This window comes from Camelus dromedarius, chromosome 17 (assembly GCF_036321535.1).
Source record: "Camelus dromedarius isolate mCamDro1 chromosome 17, mCamDro1.pat, whole genome shotgun sequence".
Lineage (NCBI taxonomy): Eukaryota > Metazoa > Chordata > Mammalia > Artiodactyla > Camelidae > Camelus > Camelus dromedarius.
The window spans coordinates 20,430,235-20,447,728 of record NC_087452.1 but is presented as its reverse complement, the minus strand read 5'-3'; the positions used below and the strand labels follow the sequence as shown (position 1 = coordinate 20,447,728).

The 17,494-nt window shown below is 45.4% G+C and overlaps 1 protein-coding gene across 2 annotated transcripts in view; it reads right to left on the bottom strand.

The window, feature by feature from the left end:
• LRIG1 (leucine rich repeats and immunoglobulin like domains 1) overlaps nt 1-17,494 on the bottom strand; it is a 210,042-nt gene that overhangs the window by 95,902 nt on the left and 96,646 nt on the right. Inside the window, exon 1 of one of the 2 annotated variants that reach the window (XM_031470696.2) lies at nt 15,389-16,253. The exons of the other annotated variant lie outside the window; for it this stretch is intronic. Coding sequence (XP_031326556.1) covers nt 15,389-15,615 — 227 coding nt within the window. The 5' untranslated portion in view covers nt 15,616-16,253. Of the gene's footprint in view, nt 1-15,388; nt 16,254-17,494 lie in introns of those variants that run through there. 2 annotated transcript variants of the gene reach the window in all.

Here is a 17,494-nt window from a genome sequence, read left to right as displayed (position 1 = left end):
GGGGAAGGGCGTCTAGACAGCCTCGGTCTATGTTAGAAGCCACCCTCCCCAGCAGTGTCAATTCTGAAAAAAAGGACTCCAAACATCGGCTCCAGCAAAAGAGGAGATGAGAGACCATGCAGGCAGCTGGGAAATGCATGGTGAGCTCCTCCAAATACAACACGGAGTTGAGCTGCAGGCCTGGCCCACTAGCCGCGAGAGACCCAGAAGCGGGGTGGGTCCACGCAGTGCTTCAACTGAAAAGGGGTTTCAGGAACAATTCTTGGATATGGGATTTAACAGCCACCTTCCCACAGTAGGGGACTAAACAGACAGTCAATTCTCTGGGTGGCACGGAAGCCGCCTGTCATCTTTCTACTTCGGTGGCATTTCTTCTTCCTTTCCCTCCCTCTAAGCTCCTTAACACTAACATTTGGTGGAGGATGGAGGAAACTGTCAGACAAGGAACAGAAACAACAGATATCTGAACCCCTAGGAGGGTTAAATTATCCCACCTGCCTGGGAAAGGTACTTCCATAGGATGCCCAGGCCTATACAGAATGAATACCAATTGCTCCCTCTATGTCAACACCTGTCCTGAGCACTGAATGTGTTCCAGACTTTGTGCTAGATTCTGGGAACCATGGTGGACCAGAGGCAAATACAATCCCTGCTTTTAGGGAGCTGACAATCTAATGGGAAAGTGAGAGATTAATCACATCAGGACGTGGAACTCCTGGATGAAGCACCGCAGGGCTCAAGGCAGGAATCTCACCCAGAGGGAAGGTCAGCAACATCTCCTGGAGAAGAGACACTGAAGAAGGATGAGGAGAAGTTTGTAGGGCAGACAGGGAAGAACACTCCTCCAGGCAGAGGGAACGGGATGTAAGGGACACGTGACACACACAGTATTCTAAGAGCCTGGAGAAAGTCCCACGTGGCAGCCAGGGCACACGGAGCCAGGTAGGAAGGAACGAAGCAGCTGGAGAGGCAGGTGGGTGGCCAGAGTGTTAGGCAGTGGGAGTCTTACGTTCCAGTCTGTGATTCCGCCAAGACCCCCATGGTTGGGAGCGCAGTCAAAGAGCGGCGAGAGTAAAAGTGCCCTACCTCCCCCAAAGTCTGGACCACATGGCGAAAGAGTACAGAAGACAAGCTGAACATCAAATCTGTCAACCAAATCACTGATGAATCCCACCTTCTCTCCATCTCTCTGAGTGCTCCCTTTCTAAATGAAGGCTGGGAGGGTGGGGAGGGGCAGAGGGTCACTGATGGCTGCAGCAGTCTCCCAGGACCACGTACAGCTCACAGGGCCGCACAACCCAAGGCACGCCAGGGATTTCAGGCACAGTATAAACTGCATCGGCTGGCTAAACTGTTTATATGTTCTTGAGTTAAAAATACCCCACTCAGGTCAGCGTTGACACCAGGGTCTTATCACCAAGGCTGTTAGTAAGCCGGTTACACAAGGGCGCCCATCCTTCAAATGTGCCTCGATCTGCAAATTGTCTGCCGATACATCAGGGGGATTATAATAAAGCCATCAAATATACACGCATTTGAGAAAAACACTTTCCAAACCCAAGGATACTTTACTGTTTATAAATAGTTTACTTTTTTTTGATCCTCGGGCATATAATATTCGCAGTTGCTCCAGAAACCAAAGAAACATAGAACAGGAACACAAACCACAACCTCGCAGAAACAATAAACAACAGATGGTGAGACATGTGTGCCGGCTGCCACCCCCTCCACCAAAGGGGCACACCAAAAATGGGTGCTGACAACGCCAGCCTGCCAACAAAGATGCGGGGGCTCCCCAATCACAGCCAGACACTGTTTGGGGGGCACCGCCCACGTGGCTGGAACCATGTCAGGGGCTTCAGGCCACCAAAGAGATGAAGGGCCTATCATAGGCCTCAAGGAATGACAGACTAGAAAAGGAGGCAAGACAAAAACAAGAAGGCAGACAACACCAGTCAGTGTAATCGCTCTTTGGGTTCTAACTCTGGCTAGACTCTAGGCAGGTTATTCAACCACTCTGGGCTTCACGTATGATAAAGAGGTAATGTATTTCCCAGTTAAGATGATAATTCAGTTAGTTCATGTCCAGGTGTCTTGATGCAAACACGCCAAGTAGTATTGCTAGAGTTGGAACAGTAATAGCTAACCTTCCTCAAGCATCTGCTATGTGTTGGGCCCTCTTCTGAAAATTATAAATTATTTCAATTTTGTCATTTATAGCAAGTTTATTGCAGTAAGCACTACAACTATCCTCACTTAACATAAGAGGAAACGGAGTCAGAAGGAAGCTAAGTAAATTGTGCACGGTGTCACCCAGGAAGCTGGGCCCCAGAACCACCACTGTTACCATTGTGCCACCTGCAAACATGGCCACCTCCCCCCCAGGCCTCATCATCACACAGGTGAAATGAGGAGGGGCGCTGCAGAGGACAAGGGTACAGTGCTATCTTCCCCAGTGGACCCTGAAACACTGCACTGTTCTGGCCTTTTTGTTGGCTAATGTGGTTTGAATTTACTTGAAAAGTTCAAGACAAATGCTAAAATAAATTCAGACTCTCAAGTCACATTTGCCTTAACTAATGATTCTGATTAGTTGATGTTTAAAAAAAAATTTTTTTTAAATGTCATCTGTCTCAAAACAAAGAGAGGGGTCTCAATAAACAAGTGTGGCCGTCATATTGCTTTCCATGTATGGACATGTCTATTTTAGGGATCACAATCTCATGTCCGATTATCCTGCCAATTTCACCTCAATGCTCATTTTTTAAAAAAACTCTGACTAGAATTTTCCAACTACACTGTAACTTTAAGCATTTGTGTTTCTTCTACATGTAAAAAGAATGCCATTTCCCAGCATATAACTCCCAGATGTAGAATTCACAGATGATTCATCTCGCAGAACAAGTGTTCGGAGACATCAGCTCCAAATAGAGCAAAAACTTGGAATTCCCTTCTCCCTCAAAGTAAGAGCTCGCCTAGATCTGCTCTGTTCAACAAAGTTTGTTTTCAATTATATTTCCAAATTCTTTGAACAATAACTGCATGGCGTCTGGCACCAACACATCTGATTCTTTGAAGTGGTTCTCAAGCAGAGGGTAGGAAATAAGGAGAAAGGGGAAAGGAAGGGAGGCCCATCCATAACCTTTGTTTTAGGTCAAATATTCTCTCCAAAAGGGCTCTTTGACATACACCACAAGCTATGACCTATTCATGAAGGTCCACACTGAAGAAAGCTCCTGAATTTAGCTCTTTACCCATCAGCTGACTTTTCATGGGAAAACAGATCTTCAACACAAAGAAAATGACCTTTTACTCCTTCTATCTAAATTTCAAACACACTTTGGTCAAGTGTTCCACACAGGTCAATTAAGAGTAATCACACTTCGGGGGTAAATTTCAGAACCCCTTTCAGAAACAATGAAAACATGGGATCCTTTCTGCCCAGGAAAAAAAAAAAAAAAGGCACCAAGCCCCAGGAAGGAGAGCTCTAAGGCAATAAACAAATAATTAGCAAGGGATTCCTAGGGATGTGAAATTTAACAATCCCTGCTGCTTTCAAAGCTAAGTGGAGGAAAAAAGATAGTGATGTGTGAAAACTTACCTAACCAGACAGACTCTGAGAATCCTCTGGGAGAAGATAGGATATAAAGATGATAAATCCACTGGAAGAAGGTCAAGTGAATAACAGAGTGTCTAACATTGACAAAAGAAACTTGTGGAAGGGTAGGAGGAAATTCTGGCCTATTTTGACCTCAAAAAGCACATGGGAAAATGCCATCGTTCAGTCTTAAAGGGAGAATGTTTAAAAAAAAAAAAAAAAAAAGTCTAGCTCTTTGGACTATTTCTTTTAGCCCTAAAGTAGTCTCTAATTCCTGTGAAACTTCTGTGAAGTTCCAAACCACTAATTGTGCCTCCAACTTCATTGCATTTTAGCTGTATCCCCAAACAAGGTTCCAAACTCCAAGATTTAGTTCTAAAGGAAAAACAGAGAAAAAAAAATCCAAAGGTTCCACCTGATGAAGGTGTATGTGACAAAGAATGAGTGGCAGGAGAAGAGCCCACGGATTTTCTCTGAAAGCACTACTCAGCTCCACGCAGAAGAAAGGTGGTTACTCATAACACAGAAAATAAAAGCAACCAGACTCGGAATGATAAAGTCTTTTCAGGAGTCGAGCTGTGACAGGGATCACGATTTTCAAGACCAGTGTTCGACCAAGAGGGAACCAATGAAAACTTAGGCAGATGAATCATTTAGTATGAACTCGACCGGAAATTAAAAAGAATGAGAGACTTCAAAATTGGAGAAATCAAGTCCTGGACTGTACACATATTAGGCTGTTGAGTTTCCACCTTGAAAAGTACAAATGAAAGGTCTCCCTGGTAAAAGGGTTAAAAGCTCCTCTGATATCCACCATGTTCCCTGCACATGGTCACTGGCAAGCCAGCTCAGAAAGGACGGACAAGGTGGTATGTAGCTGCCCTTCCTTTGGCAATGACCAGTGCATCTGCCACAGGTGGCCCATCCATCTAGTCATTTAAGGCAGCTTATCAAAATCGCCTACAACTTCACTCACTGGAACTGTGCACTGAAGCCTGGCTGGAGAGAGATGCTGCCCGCAGTGGCCCCAAGAAAGGCAGAGATAAAAGAGTCTTTGGGAAAATAAGCCCTTACTTTGTTTGCCTTTTTTGACCTAAGATCTGAAAAAGCTAAATCAAAGATCTAAAGTAGGTCTGCACCAGCTTCCATAGTTTTCCTTAGGCCAAAGGGAAAAAGAAGGCAATGACCAAAGAAAGAAATATGGTAGAGTATTTGCTCCCCTTCAATAACACCTAACGGCCCACAAAAGGTTCCCTCATTAAGTCTCCCCTCCACACACACCCAGTTTACCTTTGCTGCCCAGGGCATCCACCTGAGGGATTCAGCTCAGAAGCACGAAACATGCAAAGATGACTTTTAAGTAAATATTCTAGAGACACAGATTAATTGACTAATTCTTACCATCCAATGAGTAGTAAGTGTACCCCCTCTTCATTTCAATTCACACAGAATCATAAATCTGAAAATGAGCAGCCTTAGAAGTCATGCATCTCTTTACAGAAAGGACATTAATTAATCAGCCCAAGGTCACACTGCCAACCAGGGGAAGAACTGGGTCAAAACCCCAAAGTCTCCTGATAACCAGCCATGGGCCACTTTCTCATCCATCCACATTCCTGCCTTCACAGCTATAAGACAACTTTATTTTTCCTTTTAGCTCAATAGTTTTTATCCCTCTTTGGTCAATAACACCTTTAAGAAGCTTAATGAAAAGATGTACTAGGCTTAAGATTTCACATATAAAGTTCCCTAGACCCCTCCCCCCCAAAAATAGTATTTGGGGTCAGCCAGTCTTTATTTTAGGACAGCCTGGAATTCAATATAATTTAATCATCTCAAAGGACTGTTTCAAATGAACTTGTAAAAGAATCCAAAAATCTCCATGGAAGATTTTTCTCTTGGATGAAACACAACCATCAATGAGGCCAAACCACTGTGGCCAAGAGTCCTACAGAGACACCAGATCTGAGAAAACATTCAGAGGCATTCGGGATGGGACAGACCTTAGCAGCTACAGAGCATTTAGGTTTGCTTTCTGGCTCTCCTCTCCTCCGAAGACGAAAGGAAACCCCATCCCATTTGAGCTCCAGCTTCTGTATCCATCACTTTGCTGGATCAACAACCAACTTCCTGGAAGCAACAGGCTCTTCTGGCTGTTTATAAGGGTTGCAAGCCCTGGGAGCTGTGTGCCAGAAACTCACCCCAGCCCAGGTGGAGGGAGGAAATCATAGGGAAAAAAAAAAATTTTTTTTTAATTAAAAATAAAACGAAAACTAACATGTAGGCAAGATGCATGGTGCTGGACCAAGGTACTGCACTGCTGAAATCAAACGAAAGAATGAAGTTCTCCTAATTTGCAAAACAGAAATTAAATTCATAGTCGATCTTTCTCCATTTTAAGTGTCCCCTCCCTGTAAATCTTTCTTAAATCCTTTGCTGTTTGCTTCCATTTTCCTAAACATGGAATCCACTGTAAGATGGTATCTAATCAAATGTCATAAATTTAATTAAGCTTAATACATCCATGAGTTTAACCCGACCGTGTTGGACAGCCTTTAAAACCAATGAACACTACATAATCCACGGAGAATTAGATTTTCACAAATAGAATATGGAAATCATTCCATAAATTTGGATAAAGTGGATGACTATCAAACTCCCATACGAACTCCTAATTAAGTGGCAACCAGCATGAAATCTATTCTAAAAGGGTACTCCTAACAGAGTAACAAGCTGTGGAGAAATGAAACAATAGACTTTGACAAAACAAAACCATTCTGCAGCTACTCGAAGAAAGGCATTTTCAAGGTTTAAATCGAGCAGACAGGGGTCCAGGAACACGGTTCTTTGCTTTTGGGGGCTTTTCTTACAGGGTGCCTCTGATTCTATTTAAAGTAGGTTCAAGCGGCTGCAGTGGGAGGGGCAGGCCTTACAAAGTGAACAAGAGTTAACTCAACTCAGACTCATGACTTAACTACAACCAATGGCTCATTAGCCCTCTATTAACCAGCAATATCTGAAATACCACTTTTCAAATGACCCATTCCGAATTATGCTTGTTCACTAAAGGATTCTAATCACCAATTAATAGCACAGTAGAAATCTCCCAATTAAGAGCTACACAGGGAGGGACGAGTTCATCAGAACTGCTTTTCTGGCAAAGGACTCTAGGACAAAAGAACTTTCTAAGTACCTCCCACAAGATAGACGCAAGGAAAAAAAACTGTATTCACAGAACGTATAAATTAAGAGTGCACACAGTGTGTGCTCAAGAAACATTCTGTAAATGTATAGCTTACCAAAATACCCTTTGAAAAACGCACTTAAATGTTGATTTAAAAAGTAATGAAATAAATTTTTTAAAAGGTAGAGGGGAGGGTATAGCTCAAGTGGTAGAGTACATGATTAGCATGCACAAGGTCCTGGGTTCAATCCCCAGTACCTCCTCTAAAATAAACAAACCAACCAACCAACCTAATTACCTCCCTCCCCACCCCCCAAAAAATTAAAATAAATGTTGACTTTTTTCAAAGATTGTTCAGGTTCACATTTCTTAAAACCATCCCATAGTGAATGGTATGATGTCTAAATTATATCTCAAAAAATAATTATATATTAATTTTTAATGTACATTTACAGATGAAATGATATGCTTGGATTTGCTTCCCAAAAACATGGAAGGGGACAAGTGTATTAGGGTGTAGATCAAACAGGAGGCGCCGTGAGCTGGCATGTGTGGAGGCTGGAGGACAGTACACAGTTTGTTACAGTACCCTGTCCACTTCTGTAGACAGATGTCTGCTATCTTCCATTATAATGAAAAGGTAAGAAAAAACACCCCACAGTAACAGAAGTGAGCTAGTTTTTTCAAGTACCTGGCTGAAGAGCTAGTGTTCCCTTACTTCAGAATTTTTTTTTTTAAATCAGACTTTTCAGATCTTCCCCTCACAAGAAAAAGCAGCTATATCTGCAGCTGCCTACCTCCCAATCAGTCTGTACACCTGTCACTGATCAGGCAGAGGCCAGCGTGTCAATTTCCTTCCGTCCAGCCCAAAGTGCTAATGCTGGAGGTATAAATGCGTTGCATTCCTACCAAGAGCGCGCCAACTACAAAATATGGAACTAAAGCAAGATTATCTATCCCCCGGTGCAAAAGTGCTCAGTCCTTCTCACTGTATTTAACAGGCTACATCAAATAGGTAATTCAGTGAGAAAGAATTTACCAGTACAACGTATGCTTTGACAAAGACAAGCAGCAAATTATTTGAACGGCAAATTATCAACTGGTGGAAGGAGGAAAGGACAGGAAGTGGAGGTGAAGGTGGGGGCACTTGCTAAATGCCACATAAAAGAGTCTTAGAAGATGAAGCTGTGTGATTTGTTTTTAATCAGCTAAAAAAAAAAATCCTCCATAATCACAACCCTGTTCCACAACCTTTAGGTAATTCTGTTGCAGGATAGATCCTCACTCATTCCATTCCTTTTCCTCCTAATAAGAGACCTTGAGAAAAAAAAAAAACAAAAACCTGAAGATCATTAAAGATTAGAGACACAGGCACCATAAAAGTTTAAAGAATAATCAATGCAAAGTGCTTAAAAAGAGACAGACCATGCTTTCTTTAAACTCTGAATGCCACCTTTGGCCAAAACAAACTGAACAAGCAGTGATTGGAACCTGCATCCTGGTTTATAAGGAAACCGAGATGTATTAGGACTTGCAGAGATGAACGGATTGGTTGTTCGCACAATGGGCTTTACCGGTTATGCTAGATTAAATAGTAATAAAGATGCAAACAATCGTAGCCGTTCATGTGGGCAAGGCTGTGAATCACGGCCATTCACTGGGGAAGGGATGCAGGTACAGGTGCAGGAGCAAAAGCAAACGGCTTTTCAGGTGGCATCCTTGCCAGATTCCTCAGATGACCCTATGCTCACTGCCCGTGTCCCCTACCAAGTTACTGTAGGATGGCAAACAAACCAAAACAAACGAAAAATGTCAGAGCTCTCCAGCCCTCTGCATTCAACCCAACAACATCTCCCCTCACACCTCCTCCTCCCTTCAAACATTTCCAAAGAGAAGTGGCTACAGAGCAGGATTCAGCTGGCCCCAAAGTCTGTAACCTAACCCTTGTTTGGAAGAGCACACCTGCATGTTTCCAAGCAATTGACTGAGCATCTCCTGGGGCTCAGTTTCAATGAAACCCTGGGAAATAATGGGATAAAATTATTAGTTTAAGGCCCTCTCACTTCTCTGCCTCCTTCCCACACCCCGCCTCCCAGGCAATGCTTAATAGACAGAAATATTTGCACAACTGGAATATATTTATAAACCACCTCAAAAATTTTTGCTAATTGTATAATTTTTTGCAACTGTTCATAGCCTGTCCCTCCAGAGTTTGCCTGAGATTCCCAAGGATACATAAAGTTTCACTTGTTTTACTCTATGCAGATCACCAAAAACTTTATGGCAGAAGGCTACTTGGGTTGTGAGCCCTGCCACTTGCTTACTCCAAGAGTCCTTCATATCAGAAAAGTCAACTTTTCCCGGGAAGCCTCTGTCACCAGGATCTCCGACTTGGAGAGACTAGCCATGAGAAGATGCAAAATGTGAGCTACCGGCCCTTAATCTGTGACTTGCACTTAGAATCATTAGCAAGTTGACTGATCCATGTTGGATTGGGATGAACATATGTGTCTCCCCAGCAGCTAAAGATAGACTATTATGATCCTTTTCTTTTTTAGAAAATAAAGGAAAGAGGTTTGCCACAAATCACACATATAGCTGTATGGTGGTGAAGCCAGAAATGGACCCTAGAAATAATTCCCACTCTCTTCATGACTATCCCCTAGTGAGTGGTGAGCACTGGGTGTCATCATATGGGATGAGGCATCTGGATAATTAAGAAAATAAGAGTGAAGGAAGCTTCACCCGCTCCCACTCTTTTCCCCATTAATAACCCAACCCAAGACTTGGGGTATTATCGGGCAACGAATGCCCACCTCGGGGACAAAAAGAGCTGAAGGCAAGACATGAAAAGCGTGAAACCCAGAGAAATGGGGAAACAGCTTTCTAAAAAAAGAGTAATTTCTATAAGCAGATTGGGTTTATAACTTGTGTTTCAGAAGGTATGCATAAAGTACTTAGATTGAAACCACATGTGAAATATTAAATTATGTAAAGCATAATAGTACAGAAATGTATAAAGCATAAAGCCTTTTGATAAGAAAAATTCATAAGCATGCTTCCTCCAAAAAAAAAAAAAAAAGGCTACAAACTGGCAACTTTCAATTAGACCACATACAAAGCACAATTTTCATTTTTAATACAATCCTGATTTAACCATTTTGCTTCATGGCAACAATGGTCATGGATCAAGTTCTTCAGTAGAAAATTTCTCCACCTTAGTCATGTAATTGGCCAATTAGTAAGTCAGTCTGGATTGCTATTATAAACCCTGCGGTTACTAAAAAAAATAATAATAAGAGCAGGTTCCAAGAGGGTAAACTATTGTGAAAATTTTAAAGCTCTGGTCTTCAAAGTCCTACTTCTTTTCATGGGGAGGTAAGAACAGATCTGAATTTCTGACTGATTCCTACACTTTGACTTGAAACAAAAGCAGAAGACACTCCCATCACTGATACACATCATGAGCGAAAGCCATGAGGAACATGGAACAGACCCACAGGCTCAACGTCATGCTTAAGTCATTAAAAACAAAACAAAAAACGCCAAGAACAGTTCCTAAATTTCCCACTAGCCAGGGAACATTGGGGATTTTTAGATATTTCCCCTCCTCTGCCTGGGAATTTTCTTTCCACCCCTTCTCCCTTCTGTCTCAAGACAATGCCTTCAGCCTTTGAAACTGCATCCATTGTAAACAGCTCTGAATATTAACACAGCCCCAGTCCTGCTCTAAAAGACCCCCAGGGTTTCAAATTGCAGTCGCTGAGGAGGGGGAAGGTCCCCAGGGAGTAGATGTCACCAAGCTCATTCAAAAGTAGTTGAAAATTAGGTTTGCTCATGAAACTTAAAGTATTTCAACTTACGGGGTAAGTCAGAGGAATCCCTTTGAGTTTCAAATAAATGGTCCTGGTACAACCAACATCCTTTATTGCTTATAGTGACTCAATTCATTGAATCCCTTTTCCAGACTTCCCTCGGTGGTGGGTGTCACTTTTAAACCTCCTTCCCTGGGTAACAGACCTTCGGAGCTGGAGCAGGTGCACAGAACGGGGCCAGGTGCATTGTTAAGTCACAAAAAATTCCAGTGACTCTTGCATTCCTGTCTACCCCAAAGGAGAGGATGCTGAAAAGGCTTTGCACCAGGGAGACACTTCTGCAGAATGGGGGAGAGGCTCTTTCATTGTGAGCACGGTGTCTGAGGGAGAGAAGGTCAGGCAGAGGCCAACCCAACGTGCTCTGTCAGGGAAGGCTGCGTGGGGAACTCAGGCCAAGGCATTCACACGGCGGGGAGAGAAACTGCAGCCCTCGGAGCAGAGGGGGAGGGCCTGAGCATCCTGGACATCCACTGGGAACCAGCTCTCTTGTTATTCTGCACTGAATCATCATTTTTTGGAGGTAAAGAATTGTGCCTACAATACATTCAAAAGTCCACAGTTTGGGAAGTCCCACGACCCAACATGATTATGGAGAGATGAGCACTTCAAAAAAAAAAAAAAAGTCCCTTAAAAAAAAAAGAGGCAAGAACTTATCTGACCTACCCTGAGGGCAAGAGGCACTGCTAACATAGTTCATTTGTATTGGGCCCTGGGGGTCTCCAGGCACTTCCTAATTTCACAGTCCTCAAAAATGAGATATTATGGCCATAATTTCACATCAGAGGGACTTAAATTGTGTGCCTTAAAAAGCCAACCAAAGTTATTTCCCAGAGAAGTCCCCTTACTCAAAGTTAGTGTCACCTAAGCACTCCATTATGCAGGTGAAGTGAAGCCAGGATTCTGACCCTTGTTGCAAAGAAAGGGACTCTGAGCTCAGGATCAAGCTCCTGAAAACTTTAAAAGCACTTGCACTTTTCAGATTTTCTCTCCGCCATGACCCTGTGTTTGAAAGGCATCCTATTCAGAACAATCCTTCGCCCATCCCCAGAAATGGGAAGATGTTCATGGTTGGCTGAGTTCTTCTTAAGTGGTGTAGAGACACAAAGAGGAAAATGTGCAAGAGGGGAGACCTCAGGGCAATGCAAACAATAACCTACTTCTTAGAACACACACACACAAATCTCAGCTTAGGTTCTGGTACAATTTGGTCATCTGCGCTTTAATTCTAATTTGCATAAACAGGACGGGAAGTATTTTCCAAACCCTTAGTTCACAATACCCTGCACACCTGGGCCTTCCAGCACAGCTGGAAAATTTGAAAGACAAAGGCCCTCCTTGCTTTTCAACTACAATGGCAACCACGGGCCTCGTGTTTATTTTCTAACATGATCATCAGCTCCCCTGAGGCGCCTTAACCGACCAGGTTCGATTTAAGTCACCTGGGTTTGGTACCATAAACCCGTAATGAGAAGTAATACAAAGAGACCCAAATCAATCCATTCGTCTTAATGCGACTCAGAATAACCACACTTGGTGACCTTTAGGGAACGTACCTTGCTTTTGAAGGCCACATCACGTTCCCTCTACACTGACAAAGAGAATCATTTGTTCTGCCACCTGGGCTTGCCTTCCCATCACAATTCCATTAGGGCATCATGTAGCTGCCCGACCATTTAAGCAAGCAACGCTGTGCTCAGCTTTATGCCATAGATCAGAGTCTAAGTTAAGTTGTATTGAATGCTTCTTCAACAGCTTCTGAAGCCATGCTCTCACAAACAATTTCAAAGAAAGCCAACATCCGAGTTCTAAGAAGCTCAACTTCTTCTAAGGTTCTGGGAAGTTGAAACAGGGTTTGGCAGTGCTGGGAGCTATTTATGAATGTGCTGGTTTGACTATGCCAATTGCACCTATGTAATGGGATGGCAGACTTGGTGATGGCCCAAAGATTACGACTATAAGTTATTGTGTTGAGTAAGTTATCCTCAGGCCCCAGAAATGAAAATATTTTCCCTTCTACCAGCGCCATTCCCGTTCTTCTATTCCAACTGCATTTACATTCGCTATTAAGAAATTTTACTTTCCTTATGCTGGGCCTAGGAGCAACTCCAAAATTAGATACACTGTTTACAAAAGCAAAAAAAAAAAAAAAAAAAGTTCCATAAAGCCACAGGTCCCCTTCTATCTCAAACCCACAGCCTGAAATTGTTTGAAGTAGCTGCTGTAAATCTAGTTCATGGGGTTATAAACTAGCTCAAAGCATTTTCTAGACACAATAGACTCAGAGGGTGTAAACTTGGTGAAACTCTAAGACATTTTATTATATTACATACAGAGACTTTCTCCCCTGAAGTCTCACTGAATCATAGCCAGGAATATAAAACATATAAATATCCTGATGGAAAATTCAAAAGAAGACTAAAAAGACTTAAATGGAGAAATCTTAAGTGTAGGTGGAAAAAAATCCCACATTTCCTTGATTTTTCTTTAATCAGGAAAAAAAAATAACTTCCCAATTATTTTTCAAAGGATACCCATTTTGTACTGACACCTACTAACCAGAAGCCATACTGTTCACATCTCAAAATCTAGTAAGTTAACACTGTAATCAGTATAACCAAGACTACTGAAGCTCAAAATAGCCAGTTTGGTATTTACTGATCATAAAATGTGTAAGGAAAAGAGAAAACACTGCAATTTTAAAGGTATTTATGACATGTGAAATGTCACTCCTTAGGCGACAGAAAGCCCCCATAACAACTAGAAGTTTTGCTCCAAAAATTAAAGAGCAAGGCAAAGTGGATCTTGTCACCGTAGGAAAATGCAAACAAGAGGACACCCTGTCCTCTCCAGAGAGCCACGACTTCTGAACTAAGTGCCCTGCCCACAATGCCACTGTCACATGGCACTGGGGGTCACTCTTCCAACAGGTGAACACTCAAGAAGTTACTCTGATGCTCAGCACATTTTATTTTTTAAATAAAGCTACTTTAAGAGTATGTAAAGAAAAACCACAATACACCAACTAAATAAAATACTACCTGAAAATACTAGCAATGCTGGGCTCTATCTGCCACTACTCAACACAGCCACTGCCTGTGTTAAAACCCACACTGTGACCAATGGTTTTCCCTCAGTCAGGGAATTCCACAGAAGCAGCAGGATACTGAAGAGCAATCCTACCCATAAGGGAAGGGTCCAGTTTCAGAACTCTGTAGCACCTGACCACAAAGCGATGTATAGCAGAGCCCAAGTTAAAGACCCGTGCCCCAATGTCGAAGCTGCAGGATCTTCACATTTAAAAGGAATGAATTTCCCTTCTTTCGCCTCACAGCAGCCAGATTCCCAGACCACATGTTCTCAGATCAAGCCACAGGTGTTGGTTAAAACTTGTGTCACCAGTTTTTTTTTTTTTTCTCCTTTTTGAACAGTGAATGTCATGCCTGAGGTTACTACTGTGCCTCGAATCTAGTGTAGGAAAGATGTCCAATTATTCAACCAAAAAGCAGACTATTCAAGCTAGGCCTCTTCTGGAAGGTACCAAAAGTTCTGCAGAGATGCCAATTACCGATAACTGGATAATAATTTGACTCATGGACCAGATTTGTTAGAAAATTTTAAAGGCTATTATATTCTACCATGTTTACAGAACCTTAATGTATTTTTTTTCCTGCCAAATCTCCTGTAAGAGGTGCCCCATTAAGTCCAGATAGGCCAAAGTAATGAGAGCAAAGAGCCTCTTTCCAGTGAAACAAACTCTGCTTAAACCAACCCAGTCCCTGGCACCCTCTCCTGTAGTAGCACTACTCCAAAACTGATTTGCGCCATTTACAGAGGAGAAATGCTAGAGGGTGGGCCCCACTCCACCGGATCACCGAGACTAACGGGTCCCTTAGGAAACAGACAGGAAGGGTCTAGAACACAGTTCCCTAAAATGCCAACCAGGCGGAAAAGGACAAACTTCCAACAGTCACAGATCTCCAGGAACACTCAAAGCCCCCTAACTGCTGGTCCTCCAGAGAAGGCTCCCCACCTCTCCCCGGCCCCAGAGCCACATCAGGCCACAAAGGTCCTGGGGGATGAGAACGTGGCTACACACTCTCACTAATAAATAATGTAAATGGAAGACTGGAGCCAAAAGTCACCTTCATTCATTACCTTCTGGAAGGCCCAGCAGCTGAGACACAAGACAGCTGGGTTATAGGAGATGGAAAAAAAAAAAAAAAAAGAAAGAAAGAAACACCTGCGGACCCCCAGACTTCCTCACACTCTCCTTTCCAGATGGTTCCCACTCTCCACCCACACACATACACCCTCACCTCCAGACTCTCACTCACATTCTCTTACCTCCAGACACCTCACTAACTCCCAGATCGCCCTCATGACCCACACTCACTCACCTCCAGACCCCCACGACACACACTTTTTTTCTCTTCCAGAACCTCGAGATCCACTCATTCACTTCCAGACCCCATGATTCACGTTCGCTCACCTCTGGACCCTCAGGAGACGCACACTTTTCTGACCAAGACTTCTCCCGCACGCCCTCTCTCCTCCGGACCCCCATGGACGGTCTCACCACTGCGGGATTCCACGCTAACAGTTTTCCAGCGCATTCAATTTTGCACACACGCAACTCAATCCGCACCCCTCTCCCGGGGAAGCACCCCCACCGCCCGGTCCCCAAGTGACAGCGTCCCAGAGTGCAGGGAGGGCTCAAAGGGCAGCACTTACAGGCTCCGCGTCCAGGCGGGCAGGTCCCCAGGCAGCACCGCCAGCCCGCGCCCGCCGCAGTCCAGCGAGTCCCCAGCGCAAGTGCAGGCGGCAGCGCAGGGCGCCCGAGGGCCGGCCCCGGCCGATGCGGGCTCCAGCCGAAGCACGAGCAGCAGCAGCAGCCAGAGGAAGAGAAGACCAGGCGAGCGGCGCGGGGCCCCCAGCGCTCCCCGGACCGGCCGCGCCATCTTGTCTGGAGCGCGCTGTGAACTCCGGGGGCCGGGGCTGCGAGGTCCGGGACGACTGCAGGCGCGGGCTGGCCCGCGGGGGCTCCGCTTGGCACTAGGCTCCGCGCCGGGGCATGGCTGCCCGCACAAGTTCACTCCGCAGCTGCGACTCCGGCGCTCAGCGGGCCCCCGGCGTCCGGGCCGCTCCGCAGCGCCCAGAGGGGGCCGCAAACCCCGCGCCCATCCAGGCCGACCCCCCCCCGTGTTCGCTGCGAACCCCACGGGCAGTGGGTGTTCGGCTGGTGAGCCTCTTCCTCCCGCTGCGCTTCTGGCCGGGCTCCGGAATCCCCGCGCACGCCAAGTGCCGCCGCCACTGCGGGAAAGACGCTCAGGCTCACAACCGGAGCTCCGCGCCCGTGGGCATCTTCCTCGCGGCTACGAGCGCCCAGCTGCAGACCTCGGGCTGGATGGCGCGGCCACCCCCACGCTGCTCCAAGGGCCCGGTGCGCTTCGCTGTCCCACAGCAGAAGGCAGAGCGTGCGCGCGCGCAGTTCCGGGCTCCGCACGGCTCCTCCGTGCAGCGAGAATCCCACAGTCCTCGCGGCCGAACAATCAGCGGCTCGCCGCTCGCCTCCCCACCGCCCAGCCCGGGCCAGTCCTCCAGGCCCCGCCCCCAGCCGCTCGCCCTCACACACCCCCTGGGCTCCGCACCCCGCGGCCTCCTGCCGGCCCACGTTGGATGCTTTGCAACAGCGCCCCACCACGCCCCCCGCCTGCTGTTCATTGGCTGCCTGGGTTCCACGGCGGCCAGCTCGGACGACCATTGGAGTGTTCTCCATGATCCCGCCCCTCCCGCCTCTCTGGCCACCCCACCCCACTCCCTTTTCCCACCCAAGGTGTGAAGGGCGGGGGACTAGGAGGAGAAAAGAAGAGATGTCCTACGGCTCTTAAAGGGGACGTGCCGACTGACGGTGAAGGGGGAAGCGCGCTGGGGAGAAGAGGAGTAAAGGTATGCCCTCTGGGTCTAGGGGAGAAGAAAAAGTTGGTTAATTGGGTAACGCCCGCCCCCCCCCCCCCCGCTTTGGAGCGGTCCGGCCTCAAGGGTTCTTTCTTCCTCCCCAGACGGCAAACAGGGCCGGTGATTTAGAGCAAGTCTGCGCCCATTTTCCAGATGCCCTCTCGAAGCAAAAACGCAGGTTTAAAACTTTACAAATGTCCTGCCGATCATCTTAAGTTATTTTAGGGGTGGCCGCCTTCCTCTCTCACAACCTGGAGCTCCTTTCAACTCCTGACTTGTTCTGGACCTCTTAAATCCAGCAATATGTCCTTGATTACCAAAATGAAGGTGTACCGCAGAACCAGGTCCCAAAGGCGCGCACACTCCCACTCCCACCTCCGCCCCAATGAACTTAAAGATAATTCTGGAACCATTCCAGCCTTCGATAAATGGGTTGCTTTGTGTGTTTAAATCAGAGCCCTTTAAAGACAGTTTTAGAGAAGCAATGGATAGAGTACTCCTGAGAGACAGAAAGAAAAGAAATAATAATTGTTACAAGGCTACTAACTTTGGCTCCTACAGGTCTGAACATAGTAGCCATGTATTACAACAGTGCACTGAAACCATAAGGCAGGCACGCCACTCAGACGGGGACACACACGTACACACATAGTGTGAAAAAGTTAAAAGGTTAGTACAGTGCGATAAAGCTACCCCTCTTGGTGTTTTGGTTTGCTTGTGTCTCATGTCCCTTCCCAGGAGTATCCAAGTTTCTAATACCACTGCACACACTGTCAGGAAAATTAAGCAAGCCATGTCTGTTCAAAAACATTTGCTCCAACAAATGAAATCTGACTTCTGTGTTACAGAAACGAAGGGGAGATATTCCCAGAAAGAAAAACA